Consider the following 21,877-nt stretch of genomic DNA (forward strand, 5'->3'; position numbering starts at 1 on the left):
ATGTTTTCTTAACAGATTTCATTATGCCAATTGACTTAGATGTCCCCTAAAACCGTGGTCCCCAAACTCCTGGCCCTGCTACACAGGCCTTCAAAGCATTCAGTTTATTCAGGAACCTTTTGCTTTTGGTTTAGTCCAGTTGTGCTGACCTCGCCTGTATTGTGTGCTGTCTTTCCCATCACCTAAAGTAGTTCTCATCTATCTAATGGGTAATTAGTGAATACCCCTCTCCCACCATCCTTCCCTTCCCCCTCTCGTAACCATCAAAGAATGTTTTCTTCTCTGTTGAAACTATTTCTCGAGTTCTTATAATAGTGGCCTTACACAATATTTGTCCTTTTGCAACTGACTAATTTCACTCAGCATAATGCCTTCTAGATTCCAATGAAGATATTTTTAATGAAGGTGAAGAAATTTAGGAGCTGGCTGGCTGAATAGCTAAGTGGCCAAATTTGAGAAATAAGGAAGACATAAATGTTTCCATGTTCTGCTCAATTCTTCTTGTGAGATTCTTAAAGACAGGAAGGTACAAATTCCTTTCACAATCTGAATATTTCTACATATTCAATCACAAGAAGTATAAACTCTAAAAACTATATATTAGTGATTTGTATTCACTCAATAAAAAAAAATTTTTTTTTTTTTTTTGTATCTATTAAACATACACCATGTAGAACAATCTGTGCCAAAGGTAGCATGGGTCTTCAACGGATGTTTAATAAATACTGATAAACTAGATTCAACTAAAGAACCTTAAACTTAATTTCTTACGGAGTACACAGCCCTTCTAAATTCTAATTTTTTTTTTTTGAAAATAAGGATTCGTCATTTGAAATAATTCTGCTGCCCCTACTATTGTTTACTGTATTTTCTGGGATCTAAGCCATTGATTCCTCAGCATTTTCTACAAATGAATCTTTTCAGCATCAGGCCAAATTTTAGAAATTATGAAAATCTTCTTATATTCTCGCTCCTGCAATCCTACACTGCCAAGTGACTCTTGTTTATTTGACCTCTCTGTCACTTTTTCCAGATAAGTTAACTGCTGAATGAGTGGATAGCTCAAATAAATGCCACAACTGAGCCAGGCAGGTAACAGTAACTCCAAAGGGGGATGGAGGGGAGTAAAAAATGAAAAGCTACAAGTCCTTTCATGTTAACATTTTATTTAAACCAGTACAAGCACCATGCTTAACAAAAGACTGTCCAAAATAAACATGCAGCATGAACTAGCAGAGACTGAAACCATAGCTTAAGTTGTGCCGTTGTTGATTTTGCTAAACGTTGACAGGGAGCTGTGAAAATTCACAAGACTGACCATGTTTCAAGCCTCCGGAATGAGATTATATTGGACCATTAAAATCAGTGGGAAATGCCCTGTCATGTTAGTAATTTCGAACAATATTCAAGTAATTATATATGTATGAACTATATTCCAAAAAACCAAAAACAAAACCAACAAAAAAAAGTTTCTATCACATTACTGTAGTTGTTTTAAATATTACAGGAATATGATCACTGATTTGAAATGTCAAATGGCATAATAGGAAACAAATTTCTCAAGAATATTCAACTTGGGACCACTGGTTTTAAGTGGTCTAGATTATTTACATTCTTGCAGAAATACAAAATCAGGTTTGACAGCAAATGTTTGAGACATCCCTTCACATAAGTTGTAAAGGCTCAAATTGTGTGAAGATTCCAGTATTATCAGTCTATCGAACAAACAGAGAAAGCAACCGCGCTAGGAATATTTGAATTGATAGAATACGAGTTACGAGTTACTCTCTACTTCCACCAAATACCAGCATTTAAACTCTTATGAAAATGTCTATCCAACACTAGTCCACATTATGGATTAATGACATTGCTAACTTGGGTTTTAAAAGTAGTCCACCACATTTTCTCTTTTTAAGTATGCCTTCCTTACTATCTATACGGGTAGGGGGAAAAACAGCCAAATTTAATTTGGCAATAAACTCCCCTAACTGGAAATTTTTAGGTAAGTGTCAGACCGGAATACAGTTTACAGCTGCATTTGACTCCTGAAAATAGGAGATAAAGAGGGAGAGAAAAGTGCTGACAGACATTTTGCTACACAGATTATTTAGTAACGGCAATAACAAAATTTAGCAACACCCTCATAAACAAGAGTATGTTTAACTGCACTATGCATTGAGTAAACTTTTTAGAAATACACGATTGAAATGTTTTAGAAGTCAATTCAACAAAAACAGTCAGTCAACCAACTTTTTCCTAACAATTGTTTCAACACCAGAACAAAGTGAATACTATTCAAAGCTCAGACAACATTTGGAATTTCAGCATAGTAACCTGAGAACGGTTTTCTTCATAAGTCATTTATGTTGCCACAAAAATCATACTGAAAACATACTGTAGTTACTAGTTGGCTCTATTCTGGCAACATTAGATGCTATGCACAACTTATGCAAGGCCAACAATTCCAAAACTAATGCTGATGTAGAAGACCATGAAGGAGGTTACCAGGACCAAAACCGGCTGCCAAAAAGGAAAGATTACAATTTAAGACCAAATGGGAATAGCCTGTACCATAAAGATATGGAATGTGAAAACTGGAATTATGAAATCTGGAGTTACTATTTGAGAGAAGGCAGAAAAGAAGACCAAATAGGAAATATAAAAGAACAATACAAAATTTGGTCAGATAAAAGGGAAATTTATGTAAAATTTAGGAATACTTTAAAGTATGGCACTTATAAATCTCCCTTTAGGACATTTAATAGTATATAGTGAGGGATTGAAAAATCATTCTACTGATCCCCTAACCTCAATCTGTTGTCTTGCAAAATACATGTTACTGATAAGGAGAGTCAGAGAAGCTCAAAAAAGCCTGATTTACTACTGCTTTTTGCCCCATTTAGAGAACAGCGGAACCAAGAGCTCTATATATGGAAGGTCAATATTATCTGACATTTTGGAGCAGAGAGCTTTCAAAACAAAAACAAATAAACAAACTAAAAAACCACACAAGACAAACTAAGGAACCTCATTAAAAAATACATTCTTACAGCACTAGTCAGTTTCTCTTATTGCTGTGAACCAAGTGAAATAAAATCTTATTTCCTCCATTCAAAAACATTAACAACACTCTCCATTCGCTTGGATTACACTTGCATTTCTACAGAATTCCAAGCAAGTTATTCTCCAGTATCAAAATACCTGTTTAAAGAATTCATACACTTCCTGGGTGAAGTTTTCTCTCTCTCTGGAAATTGGAATAAAGACTCATTTTCACTCATTAACCAAAACAAACAGCCCCTTACCACTTTTTCATCTCCAACTAACTTCCTATTGCTTCCTTACTTCTAGATTAATGGAGCCAAAGAGTAAGCTACAGGTGTTGGGAAGAGAGGATGCTCTCTTCAATACTGTGAAAATTCCAACCATCTTTACCTCTTTATTGAAGTTGGCACAGAAACCTCAAAAAGGATGCAAAGAATATGAACAGAAAACACGCCAACATAAAAAAAAAAAAAAGCCTTTGCTAGTTTTGAAATAACTAAAACATTCTTAACGTAAGAATTCACCCACCAAATGTGGTTAGTGTTGTGTCTCTAGACCTTTTGTCAAATTAGTGTTAAACAGTTACTTACACTTCGTTTTTAAAAGAACACTGTATGTATTAGAATCCTCGCTTTATGCTAAGGATATTTGCATCTAATAAGACTAATTAATTATTTGGCTCGAAATTAGAATATCTTCTGATGTTCAGAATATAAGACGCAAATTCTATTGGTCTGTTAAGGTTATTAACGATGGCCAAAATCTTAAGGTAAGTAATTTTTCCCTATGGCACAAACTTAATCACAAATATATCTAAAATTATAACTCACAACTGCCAAATATTCACTGATGCGTGCAGGTAGTTGGAATTTTAAAAATATGAAGTTGATTTTATTACAAATTTCAGATACACACATTAGAAAATTATTTTACTTGGACCCTTTACAAAAGTATTGATTTCACCAAATCTGGAATACTGGCAGTGTAAAAGTCTTCAACCAACTTTAAAACTAACAAATCAAAGGCACAGTGTTAACACATTTAAAATAACTAGTGTTCATATGACATTAGGAAATGCTTTATAAACAGTGTTATTAACCTAGGTTTAAAACTATCTAGAAATGACATAATCAGAAATGAAGCCCTTGATTAGTTATAACCCACCAGTTTTTAAGATTAAAACACTACTTACCATAAGAAGAAAATGTAATAGTCATAGTCATAACTTTATCATAAAATCTAACTTCCAGACTTAAAGAATGATTGATGAACATGGTTTCTGGGCTTGATCAAAAAGATTGAGGAAACCAAAGAAGGTACGGAATTGATGAAAAATGTACTCGTAATGTAGGCTACCCTACGGTGCATTACTATTCATGGCTCAAAATTAGGTCACTCAAGTCTTTAAACCCAAACTAATTTCAAGATTTGAGAAGTGATAATATATTATTTTCACATATAAACTGCTAATATCCAGTATTTGTCAAAAGGAGGCAACTGTTGTCTATCACAATCTAATACCCACTTTCCAATGGTGTCTGTAAATAGTAACAAATTCTGAACCGTAAGTTATAGAAATTAGTCACAAGAGTGCAAAAAGTTCCTGGAGAGAAGTAGTCCACCTAACAATTACAAATATAAGGAAACACTTTACAAAGTTTCATTACTATGAAGATAATTTCCTCTTTGTTCAAATTTTGCACAAATGAAGATTTTTCTTTACTGCAGGAAACAAACTGTAAATAACAGTGCATTTTTAGGCATAAATAAGTATTTATGTCTGGTTCCAGTATGGTCAGGTTAATACATAAATACTTTAGAAACACAGAAGTTCACATTAGTGGAAAAATCCAAGTTTCTCACGTAACCATTCTTCAGTTAGGTCTTCAGTATTTCTTATTTCAAAGACCTTAAGAAAAAAACTTAGGTTATAACTGAGACTCCCAAAGCAAAAATCAAACATATGATATATTTAAATACTAATACCAAATTCTGCTTCTTTTCATACCGATCATGACTTAACCTGTGTAAATTTGATATACCTTTTGGGAGGTCCTTCACTTCTTTTAAAATACTAAGTACTCAGTTACCAAAGTTTAGCAATTAAAATGGCATAGAACTAAAATTCTCTTAAAAGCACAAACCTACAAATACTCCAAAAGAGCGGCTCTGTAAATCTTACCCACTAAAAGAGACAAAGAACACCCTAGTATACACAGCTAAAATCTATCTAGTTACTTAGGAACTGGAGGAACTTAAACAGGTACTCCTTAGTTTGAGCTTCAAATGGAAATTCCAGCTGTATACCGTTTTGATAAGGATGGAACAGAAGTTCACTGCCACAAATCTCAGGCAGGAATTTGAACTAGCACAGGCCCAGAAAGTACAACTGCTATAGTGTGAAAATGTAATACAGCAGAAAGGAGGGGATTTGGGGCCAGAAGATGCGGGTTTGAATTCTAGCTCTGGCACTTACTGTTACGCATTAATCCTCTGAACCTCGGTTTTCTCATCTATAGAATGGGGATACCACCATCAGCCTCACACAGGGTTGTTGTGAGGATTAAATGTGATTATCTGCAAAAGTAACTTGTAATGTCTCAACTGTAGCACTTTTGGGCAAGCCCAGGATTAGAACAGACATGAGGCTGATCACAGGGCTCCTTTCTAACCCCCAACCCCTTAGAGCAGAATGTTCATATGGTACAAATTAGAAAAAGGTAGTGTCTCTAAACTGGTGGTAGCAATGACAATCATATGGACAAAAGGGAAAAAGTAGAGGGCACTTAAAGACATTCCCTGAGTGGAACGTTTCCCCCAAGAAGAAAACACTGATGATGTCATTAAAATAAACCTGAAAGGAAATATTGCTTGATACAGTTTTAGTGATGTGATCGTCTATTTCAAATCTTAAATGTATAGATATTTTCAACTCAAATTAATATATGGTAGTTAAATAAAGTTTGAGAGCAAATACCTCTCACCTTTAACCTTCAAAAATGCCATTAAACAATGAGGACATGTTAAATCTTAAAGCTTAGGTCTCATATAAAACAGAATGTCCTACCTTTATTGCTATTCTTAACAATTTCAATAGTTTTAAATTTGGAAACCATATAGTTAACTGCACAATATGGAATTTCTGCACAAAATATGGTTCATTTAGCTTACAGTAAAGGTAAAGGCTCAGACAAACTTCAGTGCTGACCTTATTGGAAAATCTATTAGAAATTACATTATGGAAGACAAAGACCTCTCAAAAGACTGAAGAGTAATAGTGGCTTTTCTAAAGCTGCTTAGATTTTGAATGAAAGTGATTTCTTCCAATCAACTTATAACTCCCAATTCATAAAACACCTTTTGGTTCAAAGACTTCAATCGTCCTATTTTCACCCAATAAAAAGTTTTGACGAGTTTACTGCTCTGGTCTAAATAACTTTCAACTATATAAAGAAGCATACTTAGCCCTTCAGATTATTTTAGCTGTTACTCTATACACTATAGGTACTTAGTATGTAAATAACTTAAAATCATTAATTCTAAGAGCTAGTCATCATAAAAAAGAACAAAGTCTTGGATTATGGAATCTTTTTTCTCCTACAGTAACCTTTTTTTTTTTTTTTTAAGGGAAAATATCTTACAAGCAAGCCAAATATGAATGCTACCTTGGTGAGTTCAGCTGTTTGGACTAGCTTATTCTTACTCCCAGCATACATCATCTGCTGTTCAGGCTTACACCCTGGAAAAGAGAGATTAGTGTGGAAATGAGACAGACATTTTGAAAAAATGGTAAGTTTTCACTGTTTACTTTTAAAAATGACACATTTAGGATTTCCTTTCCTACCAAGTTTACAAAAACCTCAGTCTAAACGTATACGGATTGCATTTTGAATCTTATTTTACAGACTGTCAGCACAAAGAGACATAACTAAATTATAAATAAATAAGTCTACACCAAACAATGGAAACCCTGGTGGCGTAGTGGTTAAGTGGTATGCCTGCTAACCAAAAAGTCAGCATTCTAATCCATCAGGCACTCCTTGGAAACTCAGTGAGGCAGTTCTACTCTGTCCTATAGGATCTCTATGAGTTGGAATCGACTCGATGGCAACGGGTTTGGTTTTTGGGTTTATACCAAGCAACCAACCCACTGCTGTTGCGTTGATTCCAACTCATAGGGACCCTACAGGCCAGAGCAGAAGTGCCCCATAGGGTTTCCAAAAAGTGGCTGATGGATTCAAACTGCCAAACCTTTTTGTTAGCAGCCTGATCTCTTAACCACTGCATCACCAAGTCTCCAAATAAGTCTACCAAAAAAAAAAAGAAAACCAAACCCATTGCCATAGAGTCAATTTCGACTCATAGCAACCCTATAGGACACAGTACAAGTGCCCCATAGGGTTTCTAAGGAGTGCCTGGTAGATTCGGACTGCCAACCTTTTAGTTAGCAGCCATAGCTCTTAACCACTACAACACCAGGGTTTCCAAATAAGTTTACAGGGCAGCAAAAACAAATGGGGATAGATCTCTGCAGATGCTAACTTTTAGAGCTTTGCAAACACTTAACTTGTCAGCAACTATCTTCTTTCTGACATTAAATATCAACTTCATAGATTCCTAAAATGTATAAGGTTGTGATATGGTGGTGGCCCAGTGGGGCAGAGAGATCTGCCCTGAAAAAAAGGTTACAGTCTCCTTACATATTAAGTTTAAAATATACTGCAGTACATATTAAGAGCTAAGTGAAAGATAAAAAGTTCAGAGAAGAGTTCAGTGAGCAGGGACTTTATTGTGGGTTTGAATGATGGTGGTAGTGGGTGTTCTGGTGATGACAGCCTATCTTAAATACTAATAACCATTCTAATATCTAATTTAAGCCACTCTGAGACCATTCTCAAGATTATAGGCACATTATTGGTAACTACTATTTTAAAGATAAACACAAATATATGCCATGATTATATACAAAGTTTACATACCTGTAAACAATATTAAAACAATTAAGAAAATGTACTTTTGATTTTTAAAACTGTCAGTACATTTCAAAATTCCTAGAATGTGCGTATGGTTTGAGCCAACAATGACACCTCTGGGAACTTAGCCTAGAAACATAAGCAAGTTCTAAGAGAAGATGCCTTTATAGCAGCTTCTTTCTACAAGAGCATGCATGTGTGCAAATGTACATACATACATACACACACACCTCAATTTAGGTGATTCAACACTTTTCATCTAAAAAAAAAAAATGCATAAAATTTGTCTACTATAAAATTTGTTTAAGTACATCAGGGCCAAATATGCACTATTCAAAGAAATTCACTTACCAACAGGACTGGAGAAAATAAAGCACAAAGGATATGAAACTCTTCCATCATCATGCTGATATTTATAACTATACACAATGAAGGTTTTTCTCAAGTTAAAGAAACTAATATTACTGCTCCTTTTAAGCCAGGTACCCATTACTTTCAAGTCAATTCCAACCCACAGCAATTCCATGTATTACAGAGAACTGCTCCATAGGGTGTTCTTGGCTACAATCTTTTATGAAAGCAGATTGCCAGGCCTTTCTTCCATGGTGTTTTGAGCCAGCTACTTACCAAAGAAGTTCTGAAAGAAAATACACACCGGGGGAGTTACTGAGGGGCAAATTTCTACCCTATCTGTTTAGGCCACACCCACATTGTTCATTATATTTCTACAAAATTATAAACGGGTCCCAAAGATAGCTTCTCATAAAGTCATATAATCTCTCAAAAAGAAATTCATTAGAAGTATGAATTTGCCAATATGGATTTTTTTCTTCAATTTTTATAGTACACATGTTCTAACAAAGGGAATTCTTTAAAAAAGGAAGTAATTCATCACATGAACACTTCAACTATTTCTTCTAGTTCAATATGTACATATACATTTTAATTTGGTGGTGAATCATAATTTAGAAGGAAAGTTTTATAAAATATACGCCTTTTGAAAGTTGAACAAATGAGCTTCATGAATAAAATCCTGACTGCTAAAGAAAACACCTTTTTAAAGCACAAAGAGAAAGGATATCGAGGTTGTCGTTCAGGCAGTTCATCTTTAAGTTCATCAGGTGAAATGCCCTGTCATCATAAAAAATAAAAGCAATTGTTAAATATTTTCTTACCTGTAAATCCTTAAGGAGATACACTGAACACCTATAAAATTTTTTTTTTTTTTTTAGTAATAGTTATAAATTCAGACTGACATGCCATGAAACAAAATTTTATTTTACCACATGACACATAAACTGAGGTTACTAAATTTTCATTCTAGTCAAAGCCCCACTCCACTTAGTTCCACTTATTAACTAAATATAGCGCTGAGAGGCACAGTAGTCTATGTTAATGTTCCCAACATCAGGAAACACTGAGCAAGACAAGCCAACTCCTTAGGGGAAACATCAATGTCAGCTTTAGTGGGAAAATTTATTAATTTGATGAACCAAATACTTGTTATAGGGTCTCAGTTTTTAATTACTAGTCATCCAGTTTAGAAGCAAGTTCTAAAGCTGACTCAGTTTTTTGGGCACAAAGGCCTACCTCCTATCACTTCATACACTGGATTTCACTAATCCTTTAAAGAAGGTGGCTAAATCAGCAAGACAATGCACTACACATTAATTAGCAGGTGCTTGTTATGTATAGTGGGCATGTATCTAACTTAGGTTCAGAACTCATTTTAGAAGAAGCACATGTATCTAATATAGCATCTTTTGAGCAGTAATAATTACTTAACTATAAAATTGTATTTAGCTGATTGAACAAACCTCAAGCTCCTCATCCAGCACCACCAGGCGTTTATCCTTGTCAATCTTCACTAAAATAAAAACATAAAAGCAAATTATAATTCTAATGTGAACTCAACCTACTCATCCCATACAGTCTCAGCCTTTTTTTTTTTTTTGGGTCTAAAATTAAAAAGCATCAAGAAACAGAAGCATTAAAACTGACTAGCAGTTTTAGTTTATGGTCTATTAGCTAGCTTTGTTTTTCAAGCAGTCAGCTTTTAAAAGCTTTTTCCCACAATTCACAGCATCTGATTTGCTTATTTGGAGACTCTGGGTGGTGTGAATGATTAACACGCTCAGTTGTTAATTCAAAGGTTGGAGGTTAGAGTCTACCCAGAGGCGCCTCGGAAGGAACACCTGGAGATCTACTTCCAAAAAACCAGCCATTGAAAACCGTATGGCACCATTCTACTCTGACACACATGGGGCCACCATGAATCAGATTCGACTCAACAGCAACTCGCTGACTAGTCTTAACTTGATTATTTAGAATTTTATGACAATTCCTTACATATGGAGAACTGTGTAAGTCAAACACAGTTTCCTAGATGGTAAGTCTGAAAGGGTGACTGTGATTGAGATTGGTCTATGTGCAACATGCTTTGAACTAGTGTAAGGGAAAAGTGGACCAGGTGTCAGGATAGAGAAATCGCCAGATTCCCAGCATCTCCAGAGTCAGGATTTCAGGATGCAGTATCATTACACTGAGAAAGTGAATTACCAAAATAACAGAGATAACTATACTCAAATATATGTCATAAAACAATCCAAAGCCAAATCAAAATACTTTTCTTGGATAATCTATGCCTGTATTGTTTTTCGCTAGTCTAAAAAAGTGACCGTTTTTGTTTTTGCACTAAATGCATAGTAATTCCTGAGATACAATATGTTCTCAAATAGCTTTACTGTCTGTGGTAATACGGCACTGAGACACATTTTCACTTTTAAACACGGTATGTCTGTGCTGAGGTATTTATCTGGAACAGAACCAGGGTTCCTGACAAGTTGTCAGTACCCTCGATTAGTTCACATTTGCCAGACATATCTCTGTTAAGCACAGTCTGCAGATTTTTACATTTTCACTCCCTCATCCTTCATCTACCCACATATTAAATATTACCTAAGAATAAAAGGGAAATCTGCATTAACATCAGACACAGCTCAGTGGAAGAGGCAATATGCAAATTACCCTTGCCATTTTCAGAAGTCAGTGACACTTAAGAGAGCTCTCCATGAAACTTGAGTTTAAGTCTAGATCTGGAATAAAACCCAATGTCACTCTGAACACAATGCTGAGCGCTACCATTTTAGGTGTAAGCCCAGGTTTCTATTTGAGGATGATTGGCCAGGCTATTTTTAGTCCCCAGAGATTTAAGGATGGAGTTGGATGAGTCACTAAAAAAGGGAATCCTCATTCCCTGAGTGACTAAGAACATCTCCAGAGTTATGCAGGCAACTAAGAGAAGGACTACAGGATCTACCCCGGTCCTGTGACATTAGCTGTTGCTTACTTTTAAGAATTAATCTAAAAAAAGGGAAAAATGAACCAGGAGAAGGCGACATTATTTTCTAAAGGTTCAGTTTATACTGCTACAAGTCCTGAGAGATCAACACAAACTAAAACCATGTAACTTTCAGGGAATTACTTTTAGCTTACTTATAATGGCAGCATTGTTCGTTTCTTTACGAAAACGAAACTTTCTCAGCTTTTCCACTAAATCTTCAGCAACATCACAAACCACCAAAGATTCACTCTAGAAAAGGAAAAAAAAAATCACATGTAAAATGCCATGCCTTTAATATATGTACGTTTTAAATCTATAAAACCTAATACCTTTAGAAAGCTATATTGACATCTACGTGTTAATTATGTGAAAGTATTAAAATTAACAAATGAACACTTACAAGGGCTTTTAAGTCTACCAATCTTTGGATCTACATTATTTAATCACACACATTTCTTCATCTTATATGTAGGGTATACTTTACCAAAGAAATAACTCAAGGAACCAGACACAAAATAATGTGCAATTTCATCAGAATTGGAGAAGGGAAAAGTCAAGGATCACTGTCTACTACTGGAAAGTAAGGCAGGTATGTTTTTGCCCTATACAGAACAAAGAAGAAAATCATCTTATTGTACTTAGAATTAATATGAAATTGGTTCATTTAAGGGTCTCACAACTATGAAAAATACAAATAACAAAAGTATAAAAAATATAAGGGAGACCAATAAATGTTTATAAACTTAATTAAATGACTATGGGGATAAAGCACTCATTTTAGAGGCTCCAATGTATTGCACCATTACTGACTGAAAGCAAGAGGAGGGAAATCTTTTTTTTTACTTTTCAGTATGTAAAGTTTCAAATACATGCAAAAGTAAAAAAAAATAGTATAGTGAAACCCTATGCACCTATTACTCAACTTTATTACAAACACATAAAACCAAAAACTAAACCCGTTGCCATCTTGTCGATTCCAACTTAAATGATTCTATAGGACAGAGTAGCACTACCCCATAGGGTTTTCAAGGCTGTAATCTTTACAGGAGCCGACTGCCACTTCTTTCTCCCAAGGAGCAGCTGGTGGGTTCTAAACTGCCAACCTCTGCGTTAGCAGCCAGGCACTTAACCACTGTGCCACCTGGGCTTCTAATATCAAAACACAGCCAATCATATTTCATCTCAACACCGCCCCCAAAGGCTGTTTTGACACAAAGGTCAGAAATCATTTCACCTGTAGATATTTTAGTACGTGTATTTTTTTTTGTTGTTGTTGTTAAAATGATAGCATGTGTCATTAAAAATATCCCACCTAAAAAAATTAACAATAATTTCAGTATAGAATATTTATGTAGTATTCAGACTTCCCTTACTGTTTCAAATTCCTTATCAGTTGGTTGTTGAGTCAGGTTCCAAATAAGGTCCGTATACTTTGGTTTCTTTTAAAACATAATTTCCCCCCCTTTCTTCAAGATAATTGGACCACTTCTGAGGCCAATGCTAAATACATACTCATTAAAACCCAAAAGGATTATGGCCTCTAATTTTAAATTAGAATAAAAATTTAATAAAAGCTTGTTGTTTTGATCCTGTGTTGGATAAATGACAGTGTAAGTTAAGCAGAAAATGTTTATCAATCTTAAATTGTTCTTTAAATTTGGAACACTGATAACATGTAAGGTGTGATATACCATAGGATGTGTGCTCTTAGACAATCAGCAAGTATATCCCCCCAATAGGTATTAGCCAATAAATAACAACCCTGTAGGAGTTATGTACTTCCATTCTTTTAGTTCTCTTTAGAAAAGAGATGCTAAGTCATATGCAGCTTCCAGAAGCTAAGATTCAACCCTACTCCATTTTTTTTATATCTTTTAAGAAAGAGAAATTAGAAAACTAGAATTTCCATTTTCTCTTCAACCAAAGGTAGAACTTAGTATCAAAACTAATATATATTTTAGTTTTCTGTTTACCCAAAACCAAATTATCATGAAAGTCCTATCTTCTAGCTCTGATACCCAGAGCTACTTGGACAATCTTGATAGTCTAAGGATTAAGAACCCAGTGGAAAATATGCTATGATTTAACTTGCATAGCCCCTTTTTTTGCATTTTCATCCCTTCCAATATCATAAAACCAAAAGCCAAACCTGCTGCCGTTGAGTCAATTCCAACTCATACCAACCCTATAGAAAAGAGCAGAACTGCCCCACAGAGTTTCCAAGGAGTGCCTGGTAGATTCGAACTACCGACCTTTTGGTTAGCAGCTGTAGTACTTAACCACTATGCCATCAGCATTTCCAATATCATAGAAAGGCCAAAAATTCCTTCCTATAAGAAACTCAGGCTCAGTCAACTCTAATTGCTTATAGTTTAGTAGAACCGCTTAAGAATAAATACAATGCCCTGAAAACAACTTTGTATGGTGAATGTTAACATAAAATTAAAGTGGAGAGTTGAGCTCAAGTGTTCATTTATTAACTTATCCATACAACAAACATTTAATGAGTGCTAGGTTTTTTGAAGGCACTGTGCCAAGTGCTAGGAATACAATCATATAAAAATAAACAAAAGATATGGTCCCTGTCCTCAGGGAGCTTATATTCTAGTAGAGAAAACAGACCTACATCAAAAGGACCAGGCAAAATACAAAATCGTAACTGTGAAAAGGGCTAGGAAGGACAGACACCATGCTGGGAACTTATATTTGGTGAAAAGCAGCATGGTCAAAGGAGATTTCCCCGTAAAAGGCATCTGAAGAGCCAAAGTTGCTTGTGCAAATTGCTTGAGAGTATAGCACTTCCCAGATAATAAACAGCCAGTGTGACTCAAGCACAGAGAATGAACAGGAACATGATACAAGAGGGGGATGGTAGGGGCTCCACTACAAAGGACCCAGTGGGTCATATTAAGTATTCTGGTGTCTATCATATGAGCAAAGGAAAGACACTAATGTGTTTCAAGGACGGTGCTGAAGGGAAACATGATCCGATTTACATTTTTTAAAAGATCACATTTGCTGTGAACAGGAAACAGGCAGTGAGCCAGGATGAATAAAACAAGACCAGTTAACTAGCAAGACCAGACGAGATGAAAAATAACTTGAGATTGATGGCGATAAAGCTGAAGAGGGTGAACAATGCTGCGTATTAAACACCCTGTCAGAAATACTACGCTATGTCCTTTACATAGATCTCCCTTTGTGATCAAAACAATCTCAGGAAACAAAGTTTGGAGAGTTACTGTAGGTATTGCCCCCAAAGTTATGCAGCTAGTAGAGCCAGCATTCAACCCACGTATCCTGACCTTTAGCCCTCTCTCTTAACCACTTCAAAGGGGCTGGTGGCAGACTGGACATCAGGAGGTGGAGGAGGCGTTAAGGAATAAGAGTTACCAAGATGATGTCTAGGCTCTGACTTATATAACAGACTGGATGGTGCTACTTTTCACTGAGTTAGGGGTCACTGAGAAAGACCAAATTTGAGGGGAAAGAGCAGGAGTTCTGTTATGAATAAACTGAGATGGCTCTGAGGCATCTAGTAGTTGAATATACAGATCTGAACTGGATCTCCGAAACAAGATCTGAGATACAAATTTACAAGTCACCTGCAAATAGGTGGTAATTGAAGCCATGATCGTAGGTCTGAAAGGATGGAGAGAGAACATAGAATGGAAAATGACTGAAGCCTAGAGGGATTTCACATGTGATGTCCAGGGAAAAGAGAATATTCTGCATGGGAGACAGATAGACCAACAGGATAAGTAGGAGGAAAATCAAGAGTTTCCAAGGGAATTGCATGATGAAAGAGAACACTTCAAAAAGGAGAAAATGGTCAATAGCTGAAAGGTCAAGAAAGATGAGAAATGAAACGGGTCCGAAGGACTTAGTGACCATGACGAGATCTATGAGATAGAGATGGGTTGAGGAGTGAGTGGGACGTCAAAGAAAGGCCGTGTTTTTTGCTTTTAACTAAAGGAACTGAGTAGATTAAAAAAAAAAAAAAAAAACCGATAGAAAGCATCCAAAAGATCCTTGTTGGGCAAATGATTTAATTCTCCACTTTATTTCTCAGCGTGGGGGCCAAATCCACACGAGAATGGAAGTCACAGCCCCCAGACCCAATGAAACTAAAGCTTTTTACAATCACTTTAAGGCCAAGAATTAAAGCCTTGGGTCAAATGTGTCCAACTGCGGTAACCCGAGAAGAGCGAGGATGAGGAGAAATCTTCAGAGGCAGGCCAGGGGAAGGACCAGGCAGAAGCTAAGGCGAGGCCGAGAAAGAAATCAGAGTTCGAGCCCTGCCCGCAGACGCCGCCAGGCGAACAGCGCCCGGCAGCGCCTCCTGGGCCCTCAGGCCTGCGCTCGGCCCCGGCAGCGGAATCGGCGTGTGGAGAAGCATTCCACTGGGCCTGACCCCCAGACCTCCGACCCGCCCTCCCGGGGGCTGCATCCGACTCCCAAGAGCCGCCGCCGCCCTCTGGGGGCAGGGTGGAGGGCCGGCCCGAGCGCGGCTGGAGGATGCTGCCCTTTGGCGCGGCGGCGACGGTGAGGGAGGCCAAGTCTCTGGCTTTGGGCACCGGCCAGTAGCCGGGGCGGATGCAGCTGCCGACCCACTCTGGGCGCTACCCGCCACGATCGGCGCGGCACACCAGAAACGCCGGGCTGACTGGCCCAGCCCTGCGGCCCCCGCCCCTCCCGGTGGCAACTCACCATTTTCCTTCCGGCCGTCGGTAGCCTCTCGCCTTCCCTCTGGCCCCTTTAAGAATGACACCACGGCCACCTCCCTTCCTGTGCTGGCGCCCGGGAGAGTCTCCCCCTCCTATCAACGCGGCCGCGGCGGGCGCACCAGCACGTGACAGCGGACGGCGGGTGGCGCGGCTCAAAATTAGCCGAGCGCCTGCCTTTTCCTCTGCTTTTCAGGGGAGGATGTTCTGTCTACTTGAAAATGAGGTGCCATCCTAAGCTACGCTCTTAAATCTCACGCTGGTTCCGGTTCCTATGAATTTTCCCCAAGCTTTGAGAACAATTTCATGGTGACATGATTAAGTCAATGATTTCAATGTAAATATGTGTGTTGACGCATCCTACCTTACGAATTACATTTTTTCAAATCTTCTAGGCACATCTCCCTTCCCACCCTCTCCGGAACCCCACCACCTTCCAGGACATTTCTCTTCAGGACAGTCCTTTCCTGTTTTCTTAAACTGACATGTCCAAATTTTCTTTCCTTCTAGTCCTAGCATAAATGCTGCTTCCTCCAGTTAGCTATTAGATTCCAGCCTTTCTGCTTCTCTCCTTTAATTCCCCATAGTCCGTCTAATGGCACTTGTCACTTTCTCTTACATAGCTTTTTTTTTTTTTAATGTATCTCCTGTGTTCTGCTGACTATAACAAGCGCTTTGACGGCAAGACTTCTAACTCATTCTGTGCATGATTGTTGTGTTGTTGTGTGCCGCTCATTCAATTCCAACTCATAGCTGTGCATGGCAAATGCTCAATAGCATTTATTTATTGATGTATAATTGAATGATGATCGATGTTTAAACCAGTGCTCTCACGGACCACTGCCTAGTAGAACATTATTAAGAATCCTTTATAGGAGGTGCAGACTGAGTGGTGAAGTCCATCTTTGAATGTGGTGAGGAGAGTGGTGTGAAAGAAGTAAAGTTTGAACTCAAAAATTCATATAAGCGCCTTCAATAAAAGAAGCTGCCTGGGGCAGAATCTGATCCCCAGCTTCTAGAATGGTGCCTGGTCCATAATAGGTGCTCAATTAATATTTGCTGAACAAATGAAAGAAAAAATTCCCATCTCTCAACCTTCCTTTAATTAACATTAGACTTAATTATTAAACGTCTTTAAGTTTGTATTTAATGTTTAAATATAATAAATTGTTAGTTGCCTTTTGAAATCTTCTGTTTAACTCTTTTACTTCATCATGTCTTCCTATTTTAGCTGCTCGATGTTTCAAGAGCAAGTTTCGGAGTCTCTTCGGACATCCATTTTAGTCTTTTCTTTCTTTCCTGCCTTTTTAATGAACTCTTGCTTTCTTCATGTATGATGTCCGTGATGTCATTCCACAGCTCGTCTGGTCTTGGATCATTAGCGTTCAACACATCAAATCTGTTCTTGAGATGGTCTCCGAATTCAAGTGGGATATACTCAAGGTTGCACTTTGGTTGTCACGGACGTGTTCTAATTTCCTTCCTTTTCAACTTGAACTTGCATATGAGTAATTGATGGTCTGTTCCACAATCAGCGCCTGGCCTTGTTCTGACTGATGATATTGAGTTTTTCCATCGTCTCTTTCCACAGATGTAGTCGATTTGATTCCTGTGTATTCCATCTGGCAAGGTCCATGTGTATAGTTGATGTTTATGCTGGTGAAAAAAAGCATTTGCAATGAAGAAGTCGTTGGTCTTGCAAAATTCTATCAGTTGATCTCCGGTATTGTTTCTATCACCAAAGCCATATTTTCCAACTACCAATCCTTCCTTGTTTACAACTTTTACATTCCAATCACCAGTAATTATCAATGCATTCTGATTATATGTCCGATCAATTTCAGAGTGCAGAAGCTGGTAAAAATCTTCAATTTCTTCATCTTTGGCCTTAGTGGTTGGTGCATAAATTTAATTTGAATAATAGCCATATTAACTGGTCTTCCTTGTAGGTGTATGGATATTATCCTATCACTGACAGCATTGTACTTCAGGATAGGTTTTGAAATGTTCTTTTTGACGATGAATGCAACGCCATTCCTCTTCAAGTTGTCATTCTTGGCATAGTAGACCATATGATCTGTCCAATTCAAAATGGTCAATACTAGTCCATTTCAGCTCACTAATGCCTAGGATATCGATGTTTATGTGTTCCATTTCATTTTTCAGGATTTCCAATTTTCTTAGTTTAATACTTTGTACATTCCACAATCCAATTATTAATGGATGTTTGTAGCTGTTTTTTCTCATTCAGAGTCGTGCCACATCAGCAAATGAAGGTCCTGAAAGCTTGATTCCATCCACGTCATTAAGGTCGACTCTACTTTGAGGAGGCAGCTCTTCCTCAGTCATCTATTGAGTGCCTTCCAACCCCTGGGGCTCATCTTCCAGCCCTGTATCAGACAGTGTTCTGCTGCTATTCATAAGGTTTTGACTGGCCAATTCTTTCCGGAAGTAGACTGCTGGGTCCTTCTCCCTAGTCTGTCTTAGTCTGGAAGCTCAGCTGAAACCTATCTACCATGGGTAACCCTGCTGGTACCTGAATAACAGTGGCATAGCTTCCAACATCACAGCAGCATGCAAGCCTCCACAGTACGACAAATTGACAGACATGTGGGGGTAGTATGTTAATAAATAACAGTAAACGAGTGTTTGAAATATATAAACTAAATTGGTACAATACCTACATTCTCTCTTAAATTAGGAAAATAAAATATTAGCTATAAGAAATTCCACAACTCAGCTACATTCTCATAGTGATTTGTCCCATAATACTTTTTACTGTGAGAAGAGAACTGATACGTTTGACACACAGTAAGCCAAACTAAGGAGTCCCTGGGTAACAGTACTATTTCTAAGTAGTCCAGTAGTCCCTGGACTACTAGCTGAAATGTTGGTGTTTCAAACCCACCCAGAGGTTTGATTTATTGTTGTTAGTTGCAGTCAAGTCAGTTCCAACTCAGGGAGACCACATGTGTTATAGAGCAGAACTGCTCCATAGTGTTTTCAAGGCTGTAATCTTTGTGGAAGGAAATTGCCAGACCTGTCTTCCATGGTGCCACTGGGTGCATTCCAACCTCCAACCTTTGCATTGACAGATGAGTGGAAACCATTTGCAGTTCCCAGGGACCTTGACACATGGTACAACGTAAGAAATAGTGGCAGAGTAAATGATTGTTACTGCTCCATGAGCATTCGTATTTGGCAACTTTAACATAGGTTCTCTCTGCTCCTCCCGTCCTTTCTTATCTCCTCTCCCCATCTATGGTAGGAATTAGAAGAGAAGGTAAGAAAATTAACATTTAACTATATATCACATCTGATAAATAGTAAATCCATGTTATCAGCTATGCAACGGGCCTATCTCATATTAGACCCAAGAGAGGTTGGGAAGAGTGGTACATTGACGAGAAAATCAAACTGATGAAAAAGTAATTTCATATGGGAAGTATAAAATGGTCATAGACTATTCACAGGCATTTTATTTGAATGCAGTCTATGGAATATATTTAATTAATTAGAAAAAAGAATTACACCTATTTAAATAAGGTTTGGGAATGCTGGAAACCCTGGTGGCGTAGTGGTTAAATGCCATGGCTGCTAACCAAGAGGTTGGCAGTTCAAATCCACCAGGTGCTCCTTGGAAACTCTATGGGGCAGTTCTACTCTGTCCTATAGGGTCGCTGTGAGTTGGAACTGACTTGACGACAGTGGGTTTTGGGTTTGGGAATGCCATTCTGGTTTGGCTTATTTGCGGGGCGGGGAGGGGGGGATACTTCAGAGTGTTTTCCGGAAATTTTCTGTCATAGAAATAGCCCTGCCAGGCCCTTGCGAGAAAAACTCAAGAACTCAGCATTGCTAAGCTGTGTTGAAGTCACTGAAATGTGTTTTATTTTAAGGAGAGCTTTGAAACATCAAAACAAGATTCAGGATAGATAGAAATGGAGTATTCTGATTAAAAACCGGGTAAGATCAGTTTAGATTAATCCTTTCTGGCCTGAATTTTTGTAAATCCTTCATTCTCTGTATTAGCAACCTTGCTAAAGTATGTTTGTGTTTTTCTATTTTCCTACTCATTCATTCATTAAACAAATAGTTATTGAGGGCCTATTATGTATCAGCCCTGTCCTGAGTGCTGAGGTCCAAAACAGACTAAAGTTCCTACCCTCCTGGAACTCACATTCTAATGGAGGAGAGAGTAACAGACAATAAGCATAGTAGTTTGGTAAACAATATTATATATTAGGAAAAACGTGTAGGGAAGGAGTGATTAGGAGTGCAGGAGTGGGGATTTGCAATTTTAAATAGAGTCTTTGTTGTAGTCTTCATTAGGAAGGTGACATCTGAACAAAGATTTGAAAAAGTTGTAGAAATTAGCCATGTGGATATCTGGAGGAACATCCTACACGAAGGAAAGAGCAGAGCAAAGGTCCTGAGACAGAAGCATGCATGCTGTTTCAGGGAATAAGAAGGCAGTCAAAATGTCTGGAGTGGAGTGAGCTGGGGGTGAGCTGTAAGAGATGAGGTCATAGAGGATTTGGAGGGTTGGATTGTGTAAGGTCTTGTAAATGATTATAAGGACTTTTTATACTGAGTTGAGATGTCATCATGCATTTTGTTGTCATCATTTAGTTGAGTCAGCGCCATCCTCATGATCATTTGCAAATTAGACAGTTGTGATCCGTAGAGTATTCACTGGCTGATTTTTAGAAGTGGATTGCCAGGCCTTTCTTCCTTGTCTGTCTTAGTCTGGAAGCTCCACTGAAACGTGTTTAGTATCATAGCAACATGCAAGCCTCCGCTGACAGATGGGTGGCAGCTGAGCATGAGGTCCATTGACCGAGAATCGAACCCAGGTCTTTTACATGGAAGGTGAGAATTCTACCAGTGACCCCCCACACCTCCCATCGTACATTTTAGCAGAATCATTCTGACTTCAATGTCCTTTTAAAAGGGTCATTCTATTAACTGTGTTAAAAATAGATTGTAGGGATAGAGGGACTTCCAAAGCCAGCCAAGAAGGAGCGAGCACACACAATCTCTCTCTCCTTTTGAATACAACTAAAACCTCTGGATGGATATAAAAAGCAACTAATTGAGGACTCTGAGTACTAAATAATGGCAAAATAGCAAGTGGATTAGGGAGAGAAGCAAAAACTTAAAGAATGACCAGTATGGTGTTGGTGAGTTTTCTTAGCTTTCTTTTTTTTCACTGCTAACTTGAACATGAGACCAGGCTGGATTAGGGAACTGCCTGATGAATGTAGATAGGTAAATCTCCAAGAAAAAACCCATTTTCCTAGCCAGGGAATTGGGAAAAGGGACACATGGGAATAGGAGAATATAGGAGGCGTCCTCCTTTTTTTCCTCTCATTTTTTTCTCTCCCAGCCTTGGCCACACCACTCATGTTGGCATGGTAACAGCAGTGGCAGGGGTGCAGCCACCTAAAACCTCAAGAGAAAACCAACCTTTCTAAATAGAGGAACTGGGAAAGGGGGCCCATGTGGTGCAAAGATTAAAGGGAGTATCCCCATGATTTTTTTTCTCCCTTCTCCCATGGCTTCAGTCACAGGGAACCGTGCAACAATGTGCAGAGACAACTCTGAAAGGGCCTCATCTTCCAGACCAGAGGAGCATGGAAAAGGGGCTCTGGGAGCCAGAGAGGGTAGGGGAAGTCCTGGAAAGGAGAGACTTGAACTGACACTAGTTCTGGGCGCATACCCAAGCTCCACCTGTGCAGAACACTCCCAAAGGAGCACAGCCCAGACTTTGACGGCTGAACTGCACTCTGAAT

General features: G+C 38.1%; 1 protein-coding gene across 1 annotated transcript; it reads right to left on the minus strand.

Moving 5' to 3' along the window:
• Positions 1–792: 792 nt before the first annotated feature.
• On the minus strand, positions 793–16,186 carry GMFB (glia maturation factor beta). Its single transcript, XM_049898615.1, has 7 exons — positions 16,072–16,186; positions 11,514–11,610; positions 9,836–9,885; positions 9,100–9,149; positions 8,370–8,452; positions 6,711–6,784; positions 793–4,954 (listed from the first exon to the last, which is right to left on the minus strand). The coding sequence occupies exons 1-7, from the start codon at positions 16,072–16,074 to the stop codon at positions 4,883–4,885; spliced, it is 429 nt and encodes a 142-aa protein (XP_049754572.1). The 5' UTR covers positions 16,075–16,186; the 3' UTR covers positions 793–4,882.
• Between the last annotated feature and the right edge of the window lie 5,691 nt (positions 16,187–21,877).

The sequence above is a fragment of the Elephas maximus genome, chromosome 10 (genome assembly GCF_024166365.1).
Source record: "Elephas maximus indicus isolate mEleMax1 chromosome 10, mEleMax1 primary haplotype, whole genome shotgun sequence".
Taxonomy (NCBI): Eukaryota; Metazoa; Chordata; class Mammalia; order Proboscidea; family Elephantidae; genus Elephas; species Elephas maximus.

Bases quoted from the DNA above. Each gene is read 5' to 3' on its own strand.
- GMFB (XM_049898615.1), bottom strand. The intron at 9,886-11,513 runs GTAAGCTAAAAG...TTTTTATTTTAG, and splicing joins GAACAATGCTGCCATTATAA to TGAAGATTGACAAGGATAAA. The intron at 4,955-6,710 runs GTAGCATTCATA...TTTTTTCTTAAG, and splicing joins AAACAGCTGAACTCACCAAG to GTCTTTGAAATAAGAAATAC.